The sequence below is a fragment of the Sabethes cyaneus genome, chromosome 1, assembly GCF_943734655.1.
Source record: "Sabethes cyaneus chromosome 1, idSabCyanKW18_F2, whole genome shotgun sequence".
NCBI lineage: Eukaryota > Metazoa > Arthropoda > Insecta > Diptera > Culicidae > Sabethes > Sabethes cyaneus.
This window is the reverse complement of record NC_071353.1, coordinates 61,866,724-61,889,690: the sequence shown is the minus strand read 5'-3', so window position 1 is coordinate 61,889,690 and position 22,967 is coordinate 61,866,724. Positions and strand designations below refer to the sequence as shown.

The following is a 22,967-nucleotide window of genomic DNA, read 5'->3' as shown; positions in this document are numbered from 1 at the left end:
TGTATGGAGCAAACTACCATGCGTAGCTCATTGTATGGTTCTGGAAGAAAATCTGTGCTTGCAGCGACAGCGATATCTTGAGTTCAGGAGTCGTCAATATTACATTACTTCAATCTATAGAGACGAAATCTTTATTGTATTCTTCAAATAGGTTCATAAAAAATAAATCATTCAAGTATTTTGCGAAATCTTTTTTTTTCACTTTTTCTTTACACTATTGCTGTTGCTTCGAATACATGAAATACATCGACTTTGCATATAATTTAAATACAAGAAGGTATTGGATAAATACTTACCTATTAAATAAGAACAACAGCAGTTCTACGTACATATAACTATTGAAATGCGTTACTACCTTGGTACGGATGAGCCTATCATGTATCAACAGGTTCCTCCTTAACTTCAACCACGACATCATCTGCTAATAAAAAGAAAAAATTAGATATTCAACTTTCACTAAATGGTACGCTGGCTTGATTAGATTTTGAAATACCAAACATAAGCTGTACTGTAAATGCGAAAAATAATGTTGCTCAACGTTGGTCAAACTATAGCGTGTCAAATTCAAAAAATTTTATTACTGTAACTTTAATCCCCAATACAAACTGATTTTTTACCATTCATCTTATCTTATCTTATCTTATTAATACCATCACAGCCACAATTAAGGATTCCTGGAAATAATTTTAATTATTTCTAATCATAGAAATACTTCAAATTATTTTCGTCAGTGTTAACATTTGCAAAATATCAATGATATATCGCAAATGTTTAATCGGTCAGGCCAATTGTGAAGTATTGCCGCTAAGACGATTATACGAATTGAATCTTGTGTGAATAATTTATTCATACAGAGATGCATTTCTAAATCAACAAGGTGATGAAGAAACCGGGACGTCTCGTACCAACCATCTCTGAGTAATTTTAACTTTGTTTTCATAGCGAGTATCTCTGCTAATAATGGTTAAGTGATATTCCGGATGGGTGTAGCGCCTTATTTTGCTCTCCAAAATAGATCAAATATACCAACCATAACGCTACCAAAGACATGATAGAATATACCAATTAATTTGTTAAACAACAAAAGGAAGCAATAATAAAGTAAATAAATTTACTTATTGCGTCCATGTAGTTGCATAAAACAACTTAAAAAAAATTAGTTTTAAAACGATCTCACCAGTACTTTCATTATTCTTTCTGGTCCGTTAGAACGGCAGATTCAAGTCGAATGATTAAACTGGACCTAAAGGGCATACTGTTAGCTAAGTTTGGTGGTCCCGTATATCGGCGTAGAAGATGGTGCTGCTAACTTGGTTGACGTTCAGAGACGGTGGTAACGGAAATATTTTGAAGTAGTTGGTTGAAATGGGTTGCTGTGGTGCGATAATTTTTTCGAAAGAATTTCAGCTAGGCGATCCATACCAACAACAATATTCAAAACAGTGCCTAATTCTGAACAGTTGCAAATTTTTCTTAAATATTGACAACACTTTAGCTATTTGAACCATTTTAATAAAAAGAAAATCATCAGATGTAGTGATTGAATTGTTTAAATAGCTAGAATTTTGTCAATATTTATGAAACATTTGCAACTGTTCGGAATTAGGCAATGTTTTGAATATGGTGCTTGCACGGTAATAGCTTTTAAAAATTTAACTTGGTATCCAGTATAATGAAATACGAACCAGTACCAGCTTTTCGTTGTTTCGCTTTCAAAGTCTACTTTAAACAGTTTAGTTTATACTTCAACTTACCACTGCCGTTCGTGACATGGTCATCTTCGATCACTTTTTGCGGAGCTACTTCAGGTAACTCTCCCATGTTCTCGTTATCGTTATCATCATCATCATCTTCTTCGTCTTCTTCAATTTCCTCCGCGATCCGCTGCTTTTTACTGTTGGTAGATTCAATCTGCTCCTCGTCATGATCATCAGCATCAGTCTTGTCGGCATCGTCAGTTTTTACAGCATTCTGACAGTCGTGTGTGTGCTCATTAGTCCGAACGAGTAGTCCATTCCTATGCAATAACATCGCTACTTTGCAACCAACCGTCCGACAACGATAATACCGTGCACGATCTCTTCTCGTGTGACCGGCCACGAACATTGCTCCCTTATGAATCAAATAAAACCCTCTTTTTTTACCTTTAACGTCAACCAATTCATAATCATAGGAACCTTCATCTTCCAGATAAGAAACAGAATCCGTAGCTTCTTCGGGTTCCTGAGAGTCAATTGAATCCTGTGATACATCTTCTGGGAGTGTATATAGTTTCAATCCCGTTTCATCGGAATCATGTTCTCCAGGTGGATGGGAGTGGCCCTCATCATTTGTTGGAATTAGAGTGCCGTCAGTTTGTTTAAAAATACCTCCCCGGCATTTCAATGGGACTCGACGACAACATCTCCAGTGTTCGGAGCCGTCTTTTCTTGTTAAATAGAAAGTATACCTGTAACCGTCGTGTGTGATTGATTGACCTATGTAAGGATGTTTTCCATGTGGATCAGCTTTTACTGGCGATCCAGTATTAGAATCACCCCCGGAGACAATTGGACTAGATGTTTTTGGTTTGGTTTCAAGTTCAGCATGTTTACGTTTGTGACCTCTAGGGGAGTCTGAAGTTCCTAATTTGTCATGATTGTGATCAGGCCCTTTCACTACTTGGCCATCTGTAAGACGATACATAGAAGCGTTGCATGAGCTTTTTGCGCACTTCCAAAGCACAGCTCCATCGTCTCTTTCGTGGGCATAGGTGTATCGATGTCCTCCTAGTAGAAGCATACGATTATCACTTTTACTGTCAGAATCTACGTTTTCAGTTTTTATGATGACACTGGTGTTCTTCGCGTCAGTAGATTGAGAGGCTGACATTTCCTGTTTGGTTTTGAACGGTGCTGAATGGTGATGCTGTTTTTCGCTCACTGGCGCAACTCGACCATTTGGAAGCAGTTCAATGGGAACATAACAACGACGATTAATCGATGGCACGTAAGTGTGACAGTACCAAATACCAGCTCCATCGGTTTTTGCTCGAGGAGTAGTATATCTATGACCACGATGCACTAAAATGTTACTTCCATTTTTGTTCTGCACAATTTTGAATTCCTTAGAACCTCGTCCCACCTCTCGTAGATTAGAAAGATCAGGTTTCTCGTGCATATGCAAAGAATCATCCAAGTTCATTACACGACCGTTTGTAAGTAGCATTAAAGAAGCTGGACAAGCTTCGTTAGTCTTACATCGATAAAACACGCAACCATCATGTTGCTTATGCTCAAAGTCGTACACAAAGCCTTCAAATACGATGAAATTCCGTTGAGATGAGCTTTTCATAAAGATATATCTATAAGAAAATATAAAGAATTATCGATAACATATAACATGGCACAAATATATAACATATTTTCGCAACAGCATTCAAAGTTTGAACATGACCGGCATTTGGTTCTCAATTTATCATTGAGCATAACTTTCAAGCTTTTACTACGAAGTGGTATATGAACATCAATATTTAAAACTACCCTTTAATAAATCAATACCAATACCAAGATTTTCTACGGTTATGAACTAACTTAAGAAATATCGACACTATTATCATGCAACATACAACATAACACGTAGCGTTCTTACAACATTAAAACAATTATCTTTAACAACTGGTTTGGAGTAAGTAATTACCCAGCGTTGGGCATCACTGCGTCGATACATTTATGTTTTGGTGTCGTAAGAACGCTAACTATAAGTTATGTGCAATAATAATAGTAATAATTTTTAAATCTACCTTTTGAGAAAAGCGAAAAATGTTTTTTTTTCGTCTAGTTCCTTTAGATTGACCTAAAATACTTGCCTTCTTGATCCAATAAGCGATTCATCACCCTGCTCGGCCTCATCCTCGGATTCTTCGTTGAATGATAATGCTGGAAGCTTGGGCGTTACTTGCGAAGACATCTTCGATTTAACTTGTTCTTTTGGGGTTGAAAGTTTAATCGGTTGCATAGGTGATGCCTGTACTAGAGTTGACGATACAGAAAGCTCAGGCATGCCGCTGCCATCACAATTTGGCGAATGTGTATGACCGACTCCTACAGGATCTATTATGCGACCATTGGTGAGAAGCCGTAACATTGCAGGACATTTTTTCATCTTTTTTCGAGTGCAACATAGTGAAATGATTCCGTTTGCCAGTCGATTTTTCGCCCAATAACGATATCCACGGTAAATCAGCGATTCACCGCGTGATGTTTTTACTATTTTATAATCATCGTCTCCATCAGAAGGTATTGGAAGAGGAGGATGTTGCTCTAATGGGTCATCTTCTTGGACTACTACTGAAGATTGTGTATCTACCGGGAATCCAAGAAATTCTTCCTCTGCTTCATCTTGACTGGGGGCATGATTATGGCAGTGGTCATTCGCCCGCACAAGTTTTCCATTGGATAGTAATAGTGTACCCATGGGACATTGAAGCCTTTTAACCTCAGCACATCTATAGTAAATGCTCCCATCTTTGCGTATCCACGTGTACCAGTAGCGGTATCCTCGGCATATAAGAATTTTATTCGAACCTTCTTCAATAAATTTGTAATCTGTTATACCATCGGTTTCAGGAATAGTCCGATTTTGATCACCATTTGAATTAGTCGAATGGCTTTGAGAGTGATTTTGGTCTTCTGAATTTGTTTGTGTATCATCCTTTGTAACTGTGGTTCTTTTCACCTGACTTGGCGGTGGATGATTGTGAATAATTTGTGCCTCATTAGCTGCATTCTTCAAAACACCGTTTATTAGTAAATAAACACCGGCAGAGCAGTGGTTGCTTCTCGCCCAGATACATCTCCAATGTGTAGTTCCATCGTTTCTTTGATAGTTGAGACGGAACCTGTGATTGTCATGAATCAGAATATCGTTTCCAACACGATTTTTCACGATTTTATAGTTCCTGGTTTCCTTTGCTTCAGGAACCACGGATGTGGTAACTGTAGCCTGTCCTGAGTTATTTATTGCATGAGAATGCTCATGTTCGCCAGTACTGAGTAATCGTCCATCTGGGCGTAACCGTACATACGCATAACACTTATACCGTTTACGATGGGCACAGCGCCAAACTGCTGACCCATCACTTCGATTGTAGGATAGATAGTAGCGCCGATCCTTAAAAATGAGTGTGTTTTGATCTTTACGGTTCTTTGCAATGACATAATCACCATGGTCAATGTAGCGTTCTTCATCTCCACGTACTAGCGATACCTCTTGAGGCGGAGACGGTTGAGCCGCTGTTCTCCCTTGCAGTAATCCAGATGAAATCGACGGTTTGTTCTAAACATAAAAGTATAGGTATTATAATGAGATTGATTCTGAGGATAACCATTGTTTCAAACTTACTTGGAAGGAACCGGCCATCGAAGGTAATGGTTTACCATTCGCTCCGCCGCTATGCGAATGCTCCTTTCCGTTGCTGGATGTGACGACTGTTCCATTATCTCGACAAAACAGGGCGGCACGACAGGCACGGTTTTTAAAGTGCACGCAACGCCAATATTCGCGACCATTCTTCTTCCGCACTACTAATCTGTAATAGTATCCCTTGTGCTCAATTACGTTTCGTGCATAGCTAGTTGAATCTGAAGAAGTGTGTTGTGCAGATTGCAATGTGTTTGTTTCCATTTCTGGTTCCTGTAATTGTGTTGGTTGTGTGCTTCCACCTGGAATTATGTTCAAGTAGTCATATAGTGGATTAACTCTGGTTTGAGCCACTGCATCCGTTTTTTTATTTGTTTCCATATTGGGTTCGTGATTATGCTCCGAATTGCCTTTTTCTGGTACGATGCGATCATCGGGCATAAGATGAATTACAACGCGACAAGTAGCATTGGCACGGCATTTCCAAGAAGAGCTACCATCTTGGTTACGATTACGAATAGAATACCGATAACCATGGTATACAAGTGTCATTTGACCTTTGCTATTCTTGAATAACCGATAGCTGCGTGTCTTTCCAGCCAGAGTAGAGCCTGATTTGCCGGATGTGTTTCCAGTAGAATTTGATGGCAATGTACCTGGTGCCGTGTGATTATGTTCGGATTCGCTCAGCATTTTGAGATGATTGTTCGGAAGCATTTTCACAGCCACACGGCAGCTGTCGACTTGACAAATCCAGATGATGCTCTTATCTGGAAGTTCCTTAATTTTGCGGTAATGAAATCCTCTCCACTCAAGGCTGTCACCATGTCTATTAAATGTTGAATTTTGATTTGATTCCTCCGTCGCTGAAAGATGTGATGGAGGCTTAGCAGCTCTTTCAATTGCTGGGGGCAATTCTTCCAGTGGCCGGTGATTATGTATTATCGAATTTTGTTCCGGAGTACCATCGGCAGCTACCGTTACTACAACCATGCATGTGTTGCCACCCATGGAACAGCGCCATACCGTTGAGCCATCTGGACGATCGCTACGTTTGCAGAAACGGTAGCCTTTATGAATCAAGCATTCTCGATTGCTTTTGTTTACACTATAGTAGTAGTCGGGATGTCGGGATGGTTTCGTTACTGGTTGTGGTTTAGCTGGTTCCTCAACGGTTACTTCTGGAATTGACAAAAATAAAAAGGTATAATTAGCAGGTTTTTAAATTTTGAATGATCGATGAAATTGTTTGGAAATTGGTTTTGTTTGTATTTGCGTTCCTCTAACCATTACATTTAATTATAAAGAAGCCTTTTGCTGTCAAGAGGCGGAAATATAGGATTTAGCATTAAGGAAGGATAGACTGGCCAGAGAGTAAACCCATGCTAAAGTCACTTTGACAACGAATGGTCTGACTATTCTGCCAATATTTGAATCCACGATCTGTTCGCTTGACAAAGAGACTCGGTAACCTTGCGGTTATGGAGTCCCCTTTCATATTAAAACTGACATTAATAGAAATACATTCAACAGTTACAAATAGTAATCAAAATCATAATTTAACTTACCAACATCTGAAGCTGAGTCCACCACATTTTCTCTTTGTCGTTCATCGGTATCGTCAACGTCAGTTTTTTGATGATTGTGCTTGCCGTTGATGACTTCCACGTGACCATCAGTTGTTAGATTAACTGAAGCTTTACAAGTTTTTTTGTTCATTTGGCAAGCCCAAAGAATCGACCCATCTTGTCGATCACGAATCTTGCAGTAACGGTAACCCCGATGTACTAAACTGTCCGTATTACGACGATTTTTGATGATCCTAAAGTTTGGTGGTCCACTTGGTCGTGGGTATGGTCGATCCGCGGCACTGTTGAACCACACTGATTCGTTGGTCGGCTCATTTTCTGTTTCTCCTCCCATCCATGGAACTTCCTCTCCACCGAGAACGGTTTGCAACAATGAATGCATGGCAATATCATTTTCATCCGCTGTCCTATCCGATTCGTTGACTTCATTTGAATCAGTCTTCTGCTTTTTGGTATCTAACATTTCACTCTCGTTTTCTGATGGTTTGACACTTTCATACGGTTTGTGCGAGTGCTCAGCATTTTCAACCATAGCTAGCGTGTCATTTGGAAACAGAATTACTCCTGCCTTGCAACCTCGCTGGGACGCCGAACAACGCCACAGAGAAGTGCCATCAACACGGTCACACTTCTTTGTATACCGATAGCCTGCATGAATCATGCTTATTCCATTCTTACTATTTTTCACATAATACCATTGACTATTTCCAAATACTTCTGGATCAATCGGGTAAAAGGTTTCAAATGTCGATGATTCAGCTTCCTCGTCATCCTCGATTGTGTCCATGTCTGTAGGTCGTTCGTGATTATGGTCATACTCACTGGCCTTAACAACAGATCCGTCAGGGAACAAGTCGACAGCAGCGCGACAAGTTTTCTTATTCATCTTGCATAACCATTTAACTGAACCATCCTGTCTAACTCGCACTTTGCAATAACGGAAGCCATCGTGAACTAAAGCTTCAAATCCTTTACGATTTTTAACAATACGGTACCCTCCAGCGGCTTGCTGCTCAGGTGTAAAATTTGGACATGATAGAGATGGTTGACTAGGAACTGCTTTTTGTTGATTTCTTGCCGGAGTTATCAAGGAATCTTCAACTATCTGTACGTCTTCTTCAATAGCGTACTCTTCTGTAACCGGTGTCTCGGTTTTTTCATGGTCATGTTCGTGGTCAGGTCCCATATGATGAACATATCCGTCAGCGTTCAATACCACCTTCATCTTACATATGCCGCTTTTATACGAGCATCGCCAAATAATGGATCCATTAACTCGTGACCATTCTTTACTAAAACGATGTCCATCGAATACTAGGGCATCATTACCTACAAGAAACAAATTATAGAACTACATTAACAACAAAGAACATTCGGAAGTATATATATAACTCAAAGCTGATCGCAATACATCTACACTGACCAAGACAATATGAAAAAGTATAGCTGATTTTAAAACAGTTTTGTTTATTTCACAAGCCTATCTTACGCATTAGCAAAATTCGTGGTATTGTCAAAACAATTTTCTTAAAACTTCACGATAACTAGTAAACAGCTGAAGCACAGCGAAAAATGCTTCGGTCATCAAATCCGACGCACCAGCTGGCAATAGACTTCTGTAATGACACGTTTAAATCACCAGATAAATCGAATAATGAGGAAGTTAATTTTCTGCAAAGCACACGGACTCAAATTTTAAACAAAAAAAAAACTGCAGCTGTTTTTGATTTTGTTCCTTTCTATTTTATGGTTTTTATGGTTACAAGCTGCGAGTATTTTTTTCATTTTTTTATCTACTCAACAGTTGACTATTTTTTTCTCACTATAATATTACACACTATTCATTCAAGTATGTGTTGAAAATCAAGTTTAATCCGCGTAATTGCAACTGTGGTAATTCATTCAATTTTAAATCCTGGCAACCACACTTACTGTTCACAAAACAATTACATAGTTAAAAAAAAACTTTAAAACATGCAAATCTTTTCTGTTAAACATTTAATTATTTGGTCAGTTTGTTTACCGATAAGTGGAAAATAACAATCAAAATACAAGAAAATGCAGTAAAAAGTGCTGAAGTATACATAAGAGCTACTACTTTTTCATAGCATTGATTGTTCTGTGCTAATAGATCTACACACTTAAAAAACTCAGCAAAATTTGCCGAGATTTGGACAGCCGAGCGTTCGGTAAAAATTTCAGTTTTGCAATTCGACGTTTACGGATCTTTACTAACGTTTGGCATCATAAAAAATTTTACCGAGTGCTCGGCTGTCCAAATCTCGGCAAAATTTTGCTGACTTCGGCACTTTTTTTAAGTGTGTAGGAATTACTGTCTTCATAAACGGCAGTAAAAATTTATTTGCTAGTTTTCTACTCTTCGTAATAACATAAGAGCATATTTACCTCTCTGGTTCTTTGTAATGCGGTACATCCGACTACCCGCTCCTTGTTCCTGTCGCTCGAGATACCGTTTATCAGTTTCATGGTGGTGTTCGCCACACTTCTCAACTTTACCATTGTTGTATACAATGGCCATTGCTCGACATTTATCATAGTTCCGGCGACAGCGCCAAAAAACTGCTCCATCAACCCGTTCTCTGTCTTTGCTATATTGATGACCCTCATATATTAAACATTCTCTTCCCTTGACATTAGTAGTAATCTCATAGTCTTTCTTAATTTGTTTTTTATCAGCAGGCATCATTACCTCGACACTACTTGTCAGCAGTGCGGCCATATCATCAGCAGGACTTTGTTCTGGCTCCTCATCATCTTCGACATCTTCTATAATGGTGTATGGTTGTTCCATTTCTCCCTCAATAGAATTATCATGATCTCCCTCTTGTCCTTCATTTACGACTTTTTCGTGGTTATGTATACCATGATATTTGACTCTAGAATCCGGATATACGTACACACCAGCTGAACATTTATTGTTATTGGAACGGCATTTCCAGAATGTAGATCCATCCATTTTAAGATACCGTTTGCAGTATTTGAATCCCAAATGAACCAATGTTTCCCCTTTTTTCTTGTTGGGCACAATCTGCAAACTATCTGAACTAACGGCAACAGGTTCTGAATCGTTAATATCTTCTTGTGTGTCATCCTCCTCAAAATGTTCGAAAGATGGTTCGTCGTCAACAATCGGTATATCGTTTTCGTCGTCCACTGCGGAAGGTTCTAAACCACCAATATCATCGTCTAGTCCATTTTGTGGATGGCAATGGCCATGAGTATTTGCGTGTGCAATGGTGCCATCCGACTGTAAATTTACTGCCGCCTGACAACCTCCCAGTCTACATCTCCAGTGAATAGAACCATCGCGACGAGTAAAATGTCGACAATATAGATAACCCTGGTAAACCAATCGTTCGCGGTTACTTGCATTCATTACGATGCGATACTGCGCTTTGGAACTAGTGCAATTGCTGCTACCTGCAGTGACTTCCAACTGATTTCCTGTCTGATTTTGTGCCGAATGCTTCTGAGGGTCAGCAATTTCTCCGTCGCTGTTATAGTAAACGTCATCATCATCTACGATGGTTTCACGTTTAATGGTAATCTATTGAAAATACAAAATATGATTACACATGTTTCTATATACCTACAAGTTAAACTATTTACCTCGTCAGTTAGCGCAAGATGATTTAATGATGAAATGGTGTGATGTGTGGATGAAGACATTGGCTGAAGTAAACTCTCTTCGCCATCTTTACCTGGTTCAATTTCCGAACTGTGTTGGAACTGTTATGTAAAGTATATGTTAATACAATTTTATTTTTACATTAAATTATATTGCTTACTATAGTTATAAATATACCGTGAAACATACATAGTTTTAATACATTTCGTTCTTCAAAAATGTCTTGAATAAACTCGCTGATAAAGTCGGAAGTGGGAAGTGAAATATTAATCTATTACGTATTAGGCAACTGAGTATAGTGTACGGTTTTACCGCCATCGCCATAACTTGCAACACTTTTGTATCATTTGTGGTCACTGCCCATTTAAAGAAGGATCAAATCATGTTATATCCATTAATTCGATGGTTTCTTGTAATCTTTAGCATTAGTAAAATATTTTTTAAAAAATAGTTCAAATTTTTTATTTGAATAAAACTTTTATTCAATCCTGTAGTGTAAAAGTTAACAAACATCAACTTTGCTCTTTGTTTATGTTTTGAATTTAAAGAAAAAAATATAATGCAATATAGGGTTGCAGCACTACTTTTTCAGCCTGTTTTTATTTTGGGCCTACCCTCTATTCTCCGCTTCCTAATTATCACTAATTCTTACCAATATACACTACTATGGTTGCACATTCGTTTCGTGGCGATAAATTGGTTCTTCACGAAGCACGTGGAAATAAATTGGTAACTCGAAAACATCTGAGTATGCCCAAAATACCATCCGATGTCCTATTAATATAATCTAATGTAATCTCATAACTACTGCAACAAATTCATGAAAGCATCCTGGAAAATTACGACTACTTGAATCAATCATTTTTCTTGTCAACGGCCAGGCCAATTGCGCAGCGTGTAGCGCAGAGAAACTTCCAAGAAATCAAGTGGAACCAGAAATAATACCTAATTCTATTCAACTCCTTGAAATTAATGGGAAGGAAGAAAGCGTGGACCACGGCGTGGACCTCCCGTTCAAAGCGCTTTTTTTATAACATATTTACCATCGTTGAGAGTGTCTTTGCTTACAAAGGTTAAGTGATACTCCAGACCCTGAAGATAAACTAATGGCATTTAGACCAGAAGCCAGGCTGTAATAGGCCAAGGATATAGGACCCTATTTCGCTCTTCGTCTAAGGATATGCAATATACAATGAAAACTTTCTAAGAACTACATCGTTGCACCATCACAAAGCAAAGCTTAGGTGCTACATTCCTCTTAAATACCTTTGGACACTTTACTTTTTGTTCTTACAAAGTATAAAAATTACCTTCTTGCCGACCGGTTTCGGGCAAGTAGTTACCCATCTACGGGGCCGAGTCCAACCTCATTCCAGTCATTCTAGTTCTTACGTTAGCACGACTACGTAAATTGAAGTGCTACATTCCGTTATCGAAACTTGACCTTCTGTTTTTATACGACAGACTTCGCAGCCAACTGTTGCCAACTGAGTACAGGATAATTGCAGAGCCAGTTGCTACGATCCTATTGACTCGGATAGCCTCTCCCAGTAGAGATTGGAGCACAACGACGACTGGCTTATTAGTCCAGCATCATACCTCTAGGCCAACTGGGAGGTTGCACCATCAACTATATTTTAACTGCTGTTGAAATGTATCATTGTTCTACATTTAACACCCTAAATGCTTTTCATTTGCCTTAGTACATTCGTCTCATTAACATCTTGCAATTCTGTGTGCTGGTTTTTGAGTTAGCCAGCAATTTTATGACAATCGAGCGCATTTTCTTCGTCACAACCAAAGGATCGTTTGGGATTCCTCGATAATATTGAAGCTGATTCTAAATTCCCATATGTATTGGTTGTCAACAGTGATTAGAATTTTGGGCTTATCACTTTGACTACAACATTATTGACCTATTGTAATGTTGCCCGGGTGTATTGCTGCTGTATTCTGTACTGCATTTCTTTGCTTTATCATTATTGAGTAAACGATAAGCTTATAGAACTCAGCATGAAGGAAGGGTGATGAGGGGCCTGAGAATTGACATCGAATGGCCTGATTCTATTAAGATTCGAACCCACGACCATTCCCTTGTCAAAGCAGACTCGGTAACCTTGCGGCTACTGAGCCCCCCGAATTATATTTTAATTTGATTCATATGTCGATTGATAAGAATTCGTAAACAGAACTGCTTTGCCGAATTTCAATAACTGTTATGCTTCAACAAATAACTGCAAAGCAAAGCAAAAAAGCAAAGCCATGGGTATAAACTGGGACTTCGCAGCCGGTTATTAGAATACAGGAAAATTACGGGGCTAGTGCAACGATCCTACTGACTCTATAGCAGCACCTCCCAGTCGAGATTCAAACATACGACGACTGGCTTGTTAGGCCAGCATCGTACCCCGAAGCTAACTGGGCGGTGTAGCAAATAACTGCGCTAGTACAGTCAACTTTCGCTAATTGCACTAAACTCTTGGCCCACTTAGTGAAAGACTTTCGTAAATTGGGCTGAGATGTCGAAAGCGAGGGATACGATACATCGATTGTATTTGTCGAAAGCGTCGCAGAAAGATTTAAAAATATAGAGGGAAGTCTTGTATGACCGGACAGGTCTCAAAAACAATGCCCGGACACTAGCGATTACTCAAAAACAAGAAATGATAAAATTATTTGGAAAGAATAGCATAATAGTACCACTAAAGCACTACACGCTTAAAAAATTTAACCCGCGAATGAATAAGATTAACTCAGAAATGAGTGACTTTCAACTCAAAAATGAGTAAAAACCGACTCACTTTGACAAAAAGTGGAACAGCCCAAAAATATGAGTAATGGCAATTTCTCAATTCTGAGTAGTTTAGGTCGACCTCATAACTGAGTTAAATTTACTCGTAATTTGTGTAAGTACTACTCAGTTTTGGGTGAAATGGCACTCATTTTTGAGTAAATATTGCTCATTAATGAGCTTCCACGGTGGAACTCATAAAAGGAGTAAGAGTTACTCAAAATAGTGTGTAAAATATACGCATGTTTTGAGCTGTTCCACTTTTCGTGAAAGTGGGTCAAATTTTTTAAGCGTGTAGGTATTGTTCCATTCTTTCCAAATATTTTTATCATTTTTTGTTTTTGAGAAATCGCCGGTGTCCGGGCATAGAGGCCTGTCCGACCATACAGGTCTTCCCCCTATACCATTATTAAACACGGAATCGAAGCGAAACTATGTTTTCGTTGTTGAAATTTATTTCTATATTGTTTAACAAGTAAAAAGTAGAATTTCACCCGAAAATGTTAACATATACCTATTATCATTTTTAACTGTTTCGCCGTGATGCTAAACACGGAAGGGAGGGAGGTCTTAAAAATGGTCAGGTAACGATATGATGCAACTGTATTTCATTTAATTAATTTTAATATTTTCTAAAGCTCTTTTAGTTAAAAATTTGACAGTTTGATGGTTTTTCACCTTCTTCAAATCTTCACCTGCTCTGAAGCATGGTTATTTTTGACAGTTCGATAGTTTATTCTGAGAGCCAATGAAATATGCCACAGGTGAGGAAAGAGCTTCGATGTGTTTCCCTGATGTTCCTTGAATTTTTAACATATAACAAATTTGTTTATTGAACCCGAAATGAGATGCGATAAATTTTATCTATTAAATAGCAGCAAATAAACACCAAACATTCATCCAATTCCAACCTGGACTGAATAAATAAAATCGCTGTTACAGAAACATATCTTCATCCTCACCTTATATATGCCCTCATTGAGTAAAACAACTATCAATCTGTCCAATATGAAATGGTTAGCATTCTGAACTGATTTTAACCACTCGAGGAGAAATAACCATCGAACTGTCAAATATTAACTAAGAAGATAAAAATTTCGCGAAATGGTTCACAGCCTAAATAAATTATTTTCTGCATTGAAATAGTTCATTCAAGAGCCCCACGGAAGAAAAAATACACTGTCACAAAAGAAGCTTGCTTAAATGAGTTATAGCCCAATTCTCCCGTTAAAACGTAGCCCACTTAAAGATAGCCCAACGAACAAAAGTTGACTGTATTTATTCACAGATCTAGAAAAATTCAGTTTTCCACATAATGAAATGTTATATACACTCGAATCTCTTTTTACGTCCATTTTACGTAATTTCTTTTTACGTCCATTCATTTTATGTAATTTCTTTTTACGTCCATTTTTGTACATCCAAAATTTGAATTACCGATTTTTTTTTACGTCCGAAGTTTGAATTAACGTCCTCTCGTTTTACGTCCAACATTTGAATTAACGTCGTCGTCAAATAACTTCAGCTAATTTCAGAAAATTCGAAATACAGTGAAGTCGCTTTTTACGCGACTATTTTTACGCGGTTTTCGGAATTTACGCGCTTTTCGGAATTTACGCGGTTTTCGGAATTTGCGCGGATACGCTCAAAACGTCTATTTTTTCGTGTAGTGTTGAAATCCACAAAGTTTTTTTAATGCGAAATTTTGGTTTTTTGCGCGGTTTTCGGAATTTACGCGGTTTTTTTGCGTGGTTTTCGGAATTTACGCGGTTTTGATTTACGCGGGACGTATCTTTCGCGTAAAAAGCGACTTGAGTGTAACGTCTTTTCTTTTTACGTCCAAAATTCGAAATACGTCCCCTTTTTCACGTTCAAAATTTGATTTAATGTTCTCTTTTTTACGACCGATTTTGTACGTCCACCCTGTGGTGAAGATTTTATTTCAGTAAATGTAGTCATCCCGCTCAACGTGTATAAAAATTGTTTTCATTTTATCTTTGAGTAATTAGTTTTAGCATGTATTAACCTTTAGAGAAATAAAATCGTTAAGTCACTTAACGACACTTAACTTAAGTGTGTTCTAGAAACGAACGTGATCGGACGCGTTTTCTTTCGTTGTGAAAATTTTCATACGTTTACAGTCCACTAATTTGAAGCTACATTTTTTGGCCCGCCGAACCGGATGTAGTTAATCGGTAACCGAACATTAATGTGATCACCTTGTGGTGAATTCGTTGTGAAAGTGATTCTTGTTAAAAGGCCATTTAAGACGGCAATCTGAGAAGAAAAATCTCGTGATCCCAGCCACCATTTTAAGAAGAAAAAATAAAAAGCTACTGCACCACGCACACCGGATGTGAAGAAGAACAAAGAACAGAAAAGGGGTGATATTCCTAGTGATACGGAAGCGGCCGCTTTGGCAATAAGTGAGCAGTTGAACGTAAAAAGGATAAAAAATCGAAGAAAAAATGGATAATGAGTTTTAAACTCTTTTGAATATGAAAAAGGAAAGCGTAGAGCGAAAACTACGGCGTGTACAGAATGCCATTCGGAAGCAAGAAGAAATACAGAACAAACATTTCCTGCAGTTGCAAATGAAGGTTGCGGATAGTGCATACGGTGAATACAAGGAATTGCAGAATGAAATGTTCAATTTGAATATAGGCGATGAGGTACGTTATGCAGAGGAATTAAAACTCATTGAATTTGAAGCTTTGTATTCGAATATTTTCGTAAAAATAACCAGTTTGATCGAAACTACAACCAATAATGAGCTAGTACCAGTGGTACCAATTCAACCGCTGAAAAACCAAAGAATGATTCCTCCTCTGAAGGCTCTCTTGCCCACCTTCGACGGCAACTACGAGAACTGGTACGCCTTTAAGAATATGTTCGCAAATGTGATGTCCCGATATCAAACCGAGTCTCCAGCTATTAAGCTGTATCACTTAAGAAATGTGTTAGTAGGTGCTGCAGCAGGCGTAATATACCAGGATATCATTAATAACGGTGATTACGATGCAGCCTGGGCTACTTTACGTGAGCGATATGAAGATAAAAGAGTTATCATCGATAAGCACATTGATGCCATATTCAACATGCCGGTAATGACGAAGGATAGTGGTATTGGCCTTACGAAAACTGATTGATACGTGTTCTAAATATGTTGACACTCTAAAGAATCTGGAGTTACCAGTGGTCGGGCTGGGGGAAATGATGCTGGTAAATGTTCTTGCGAAGAAACTTGACTTGGAAATTCGAAAGGCGTGAGAGTTAAGTCAAGGTGACGAGCTACCAGAGTATCGCCACCGCAGTGGCCGGCGCTTCCGATGGCAGGTCACCGGCAACACTCGCCCTGAATCATCTAATGTTACTATTGATAGTTTTTGGTGGTCTTGTCAATAAGACGAATGTTTTATGAAAGAGTCTAAAATTTCTCGAGTTCGATTAGTTTTTGAGTTACGCAAAAAATTCTGTTTTATTTGTATGAGAGTCCTTATCCCCCTACCACAGGGGTGAGGGGTCTCAAACTATCATAAAAAATTCCTGCCTCCAAAACTCCCCACATGCCAAATTTGGTTCCATTTGCTTGATTAGTTCTCTAGTTATGAGGATATTTGTATTTCATTTGTATAAGAGCCCCCCCCCGCCACTATTGAAGGAAGGAGGGGTCATAATTCCCCTCCCAGAGGGAAGGGGTCTCAATTCATCATAGAAAATAAATTGCCTCCAAAAACACCTACTGCTAAATTTGGTTTCATTTGCTTGATTAGTTCTGGAGTTATGAGGAAATTTGTATTTCATTTGTGTGTGAGACCCTTCTCCCCCCCCCCCTCCCCCCGTTCCTAAAAAAGTAAGGGATCCTAGTTCATAATATCTCGCCTCCAAAAACATCCACATGCCAAATATGGTTCCAACTGATTGATTAGTTCTCGAATTATGAGGAAATTTGTATTTCATTTGTATGGGAGCTTCCCCTCTTAGTAGGGGGAGGGGTCTCTAACCATTATAAGAAACTTCCCTGACCCCAAAAACCTCTATATGCAATTTTCACGCCGATTGGTTCAGTTCAGAAGACAAGATTTTTTTCTATGGTGAATTGAGACCCCTCTTTAGAAGGGGAATTATGACCCCTCTCCCCTTTAAGAGTGGGGGGGGGGCTTTCTTACAAATGAAATACAAATTTCCTCATAATTCGAGAACTAATCAAGCAAATGGAACCAAATTTGGCATGTGGTTTTTGGAGGCAAGAATTTTTTCTTTGGTGTATTAGGACCTCTCCCCACTTTAGGAGGGGCGGCTCCTATACAAGTGAAATACAAATTTCCTCATAACTCGAGAACTAATTAATCAAATTTAACCATGTTTGGTATGTGGGTGTTTTGGAGGCATGAATTTTTTCTATGATGAATTAGGACCCCTTACCTTTTTAGAAGCGGGGGGGGGGGCTCCCATACAAATGAAATTCATAACTCAAATTTAGCATGTGGGTGTTTTTATAGGCAATTTTTTTCTATGGTGAATTGAGACCCCTCCCCTCTTTAGGAGGGGAATTATATCTCCTCCCCTTTCAATAGTGGGAGGGGGGCTCCTATACAAATAAAATACAAGTATCCTCATAACTAGAGAACTAATCAAGCAAATGGATCTAAATTTGGCATGTGGTGGGTTTTGGAGGCAGGATTTTTTTTATGAGGGTTTGAGACCTCTCACCCCTGTGGTAGGGGGATAAGGACTCTCATGCAAATAAAACAGAAATTTTTGTGTAACTCAAAAACTAATAGAACTCGAAAATTTTTAAACTCTTTCATAAAACATTAGTCAATAACAAAACCACCAAAAACTATCAATAGTACCATTAGATAATTCAGTGTGAGACAGCCACAGGCCGCGAGTGTTGCCATCGACCTGCCGTCGGAAGCGCCGGCCACTGAGCGGAGGGCAGATTTTTCGTGAAATGGTACATCCCGCATAAGGTTTTTCGCGAAACTCTATATTCCGCATTATGGTCAACCGAGAATTGGTGTTCCGCAAAATGGTATTCGGCGAAATGGTTGGTAATGATGGCGAATATTTAAATGCTATCCGCTTAATTTTATCAGGCTAAGCAATGGGGGAAGTTGTTTTCTACTTTACTGTGAGGAAAATTTGTATAATAAATACCCATGAACTCCCCAGAAACTTGCAAAACTCGAGATTGTGACAAAGGTCATCCGAGATTCACGATTTATGTACAACACAGTTTAATTTGTGGCAATACGAAGTTTGTCGGATCACCTAGTGACAAAACAGTAAAATCAGTAAATAACAAAAACAATGTTCCCGACTATGCAACACTTTGAAAATCCGTCAAGAAAAAGATAAAAATATAAAAGAAAAATAAAATACAAGCAAGGCCGCTTTTTCCGCGAAGAATACGTTCCGCGTAAATCAAAATCGCGTCAATTCCGAAAATCGTGTAAATCAAAACCACGTAAATTCCGAAATTCGCGTGAAAAACCTTGTGAATTCCAAACCTACGGGTAAAAATAGACGTTTGAGCACATCCGTGTAAATTCCGAAAATCGCGCAAATTCCGAAATTCACGTAAAAACAGCAGCGTAAAAAACAAACCGCATGCATTACAATCATTTATTAATGGAAAATACCTTAAAGCCATACCGCCCAGTTAACTTTGGGGTACGATGGCGGCCTAACCGGCCAATCGTCGTATGCTCAAATCTCGGCTGAGCTTGGCTGCTACAGTCAGTAGGATCGCTTTACTAGTTACTAGTTTACTTTACTACTTTACTACTTTACGTAATTGTCCTGCACTCTTATAACCGGCTGTGAAGTCTGTCGATAAAGAAGGGTCAAGTTCTTAAGCTTTTCTCTACTTTACCCACCTCGTTCCACATGGCAGCGCGCAGTCCCCAATTATAGCCATCCCTGGCGTGGCTAAACCAGTCCATTTTACTATAAGAGTCATTTTTGCACTGCCAATAGGCCATATCGGGATAATATAGAATTCAGCATGAAGGAAGGGTGATGAGGGGCCCCAGAGTAAAGTAAAGTCACTTTGACATCGAATGGCTATGACAGGTTAGTAAACCCGTTAGTATTAAATAATTTATTTTCTAATACAGTGCTCACAAAACCAGAAGTCCAAAACTAAGTTTATATACATTTTACTGACCTATTCTATTCTATTTGATATGCAAAAAATCAATCCCAAAACAAACAAAAAACTCTTTTGGGTATTTTTTTCGAAGACATTTCATATCAAAACGTACCAAGCGTACCATACGACGAGTAACTTGGCGTTGCTATTTTAAAAATAACGTCAAAAAATGGTGGGTATTTCTAAACCGTTGACAATCCCCTAAGTCTCAATTACTACATCGAGATAATGCATCCAAAAGATTCGTACCCAACTTTCAACTATGTACTTTAATAAACAAAGTGAAAAAATGGATGTATGATTCTTTGTCGGATGGTTTTTGAAGCACGATTTGACAAAAAAGAAGAGATAAAAATTAAATGAATCTGTAAACATTACATTTTCAAGCTGGGAAACAGCATCCTCTTACATGTAAACTTTGATGGAGGTAACGTGCTCTTGAATGTGAACAGCCTGATAGCTATATCCAAAATACTTTATGATAGAGATTCCTCTTCGAGGAAAATTAAATATCAAAATGTTCAAATTCAAATTTGTATTTTTGTGTTTTGTATTTTGAAATTTTGTAAATGAATTTGTTACATATATATTAGGAATTCAATATAAGTAAATTTTTAATATTGTATATGTAACAAATTCATTTACAAAATTTTAATTAATTTTTTTAGTCAAAGTGCAGCACTGTAAAGTATGTGTACTTTAATATTTGAATGAACGTTTTTTTAACCACTAGCCTTACATTTATAAGCAACATAGGAAAGAACATTGTATAATTACATTTTACTATCGAATCCATCTAAAATTTTAAATGAAAACTGGTCTTTATGAGGAATTTATGTCTTTAAATCAGAATATGCTACCATTATTATACAGTATACGCACAAAAAAGGCCTGCCAAATTAGGCCTTAGGTACAGTGGATAATTCGTTCACTCAAGTTACCTAAAATAGGCAGGTACCTAGACTGTTTTCAAAAACCTGTCTTTAGGAAAATTTCAATTGCAAAACGGTTTTTATCGGCACTCTTCTACCAACTGAATGATTTTCCACAAAATACTGTTGCTATTTGCATCATTGATGAGTATTGAAAGTTCCAAAAGTATTCGATTCATCAACGTTCTCTCTGCTTTCGACGTGACTATAAAGAATACAATACGGACAAATAAACGAAGAAGTAAAAGAAATGCAGTCGAGCAGAGAAAAAGTTTCATCTTCGTTTTGCTTATGTTATGGAAGCCAAGTATAGATATACGAACATTCTTTGGAAACCAACACTCATCTCTTCGTAGCACGGTCTCAGCCCACTTATAAGCTGAAGTTCGGAGTATAGCACACACCAGCAGCACGGCAGCTTGTTTCTCGTTTCTACAAAGCTGCCGTCGCTGTTGGCAGTGAACAGTGCATGAAAAACGGACTTGCGCCGTAACTCACCTCGTTCGCTGTCGAGTAGGAAGAAAGCCGAGGTTGTGAAGATTCTTCCTGCAGGAATTCATCTTCACAGGATGGAATTGACTCGTTGATAGTAATCTCCAGCTGGAGATCTTTTTCCTGTTTAACACGGATTTGGGATGTCCGATGGGCACGCTTCCGAATGCGGTCATCGTTCTCTTGGCATTGTTGTCTATACGTATAGAAGTCATCTATTTTGTCAACGCAATCCCTGCAAATTAGGGCGTTCTGATCGTCCCCCTCGTTGGTGATCTGCATGTGTGTAACAAGAAGATAAGAGAGGAATGTGTATTGGATTGACTTTTTTCTTGTTCGTACATCCGCTTGAAATTGGATCGATATTTTCGATGGCGTCTTGACTTACCTGTACTGCGGTGCATTCAAAGATCTTTTCGAGGAGAAATTTGTTGGAATTACATGAAACGTCTGCCGGAAAGATCAACCTGAGGTCACTTCGTTCCTCCGAACAACATAATCGGCAGCTTTTTTCATCGAATCGGTCATGCACAACTACGTTTTCATCACTACACAGAGCAGTATCCATTTTGCAGTCTTGATCGTTCAAAACTTCGCACTATATTGCAGCAGATAGGTGTAGATTCGTGGTACGCGACAGATATCGAAGTAGAAACACACACGGAAACACAGTTTAGAACGTCTGCAAGTGAAAACTACCACTAACAAGTAGATCTGCAACGCCCAATGGATCCTTCTTCCAAAGAACTCTCCTACTTGTATCGTAACGTATAAAGAATAAAAACAGTCCATTCACTACGGCACCAGAAAGGACAATGAGGACAAGCAGCAGTATCAAGAGCAGCCTTCGTTTCTTTACTGCTGTGAATGTATTGTAGACTGGATATGATACGACAGCCTAAAAAAAATTGAGCAGATAGGCGTTCAATATCTTGAACTCGAAGAATCTTTACTTTCAACTGCTTTATACACTTTTATTACTGATTAAAGTCCACGGCTTTGCGAATAATAATAATCAATGCACTATAGTTTATATATTATGCTAAATTCACTGATATTTGATCACTTTTTCCGCAGTCCAGGATATTTTTCGCGAGCCATCGCAAACTCATGTTTGTACGCCACACAATCACGACACGCGAGAGAGAAAATGGCTCTATTCCATTTCCATCACTTCGAAAACAGCGTCCCTGTCACTGCTGTCATTCATTATTTTTCACATATACCCAGCACTCTCTAGTACTCTCACTATATTTTTTTATAAACAAACTGTTGTCAGGTATCAGTAACAGTATCAGCACAGCACTGCAGTTTCAACCGAAATACGATTGATCATATCGGCAATAATTATTAAAAACCACGTACAAAAATCACAAAGCATACCAAATTTAGAAAAATTTCAAAAAATGCTACCTACAATCTGCTACCTATAAGTTTTTTACTTACAACTTTGTTTTTGTTTGTCACAAACATGAACCGCTGCGGTAAGCTTTTTATGCATATAAGTGAGCGGTGTGTCTCAGCTCTCAGGCAGTCCGCTGACATGAGATGTGAGATGTGACCTTTACCCTGGCAACACTCTTGTTCACCAATCACATAATACATGATCAAAGTAAATTGATATATACCAGGTATATGACAATGCGAGCTGTCATATACACTTTGCACTAACACATCTACACTAGTTCTGAGATTTCGAGCATTTTGTATGGAAAATTAGTTAATTTTTAAAAAAAATCCCAAGTATCCGCAACAGCGGGGTGCTATCCCTATCTTAACGAACGGTGTTTGACAGTCGACTTAACGAAGGGCGCTATTTCAAGAAATGCAAGAAATAGCGCCCGTCTGACAGGTAGATTTGCTGCCAACCTTGTCGAGATGTGCTGAGATGTTGGCAACAAAAACATGCCACCCATCGCAAGCCCCTGATCCGCAAGCATTAACGATAACCCCA

General features: G+C 38.5%; 1 protein-coding gene across 2 annotated transcripts; it reads right to left on the bottom strand.

Moving 5' to 3' along the window:
- Positions 1 to 224: 224 nt before the first annotated feature.
- Positions 225 to 22,119, bottom strand: LOC128734997 (uncharacterized). Of its 2 annotated transcripts, none has more exons than XM_053829447.1 (9): positions 21,402 to 22,119; positions 21,020 to 21,289; positions 10,620 to 10,739; positions 9,396 to 10,557; positions 6,969 to 8,318; positions 5,383 to 6,581; positions 3,848 to 5,316; positions 1,755 to 3,343; positions 225 to 421 (listed from the first exon to the last, which is right to left on the bottom strand). In XM_053829447.1, the coding sequence occupies exons 1-9, from the start codon at positions 21,579 to 21,581 to the stop codon at positions 375 to 377; spliced, it is 7,386 nt and encodes a 2,461-aa protein (XP_053685422.1). In that variant the 5' UTR covers positions 21,582 to 22,119; the 3' UTR covers positions 225 to 374. The 2 variants fall into 2 exon arrangements, with proteins under 2 accessions (XP_053685422.1, XP_053685430.1); XM_053829455.1 differs by having other exon boundaries at positions 225 to 418.
- Between the last annotated feature and the right edge of the window lie 848 nt (positions 22,120 to 22,967).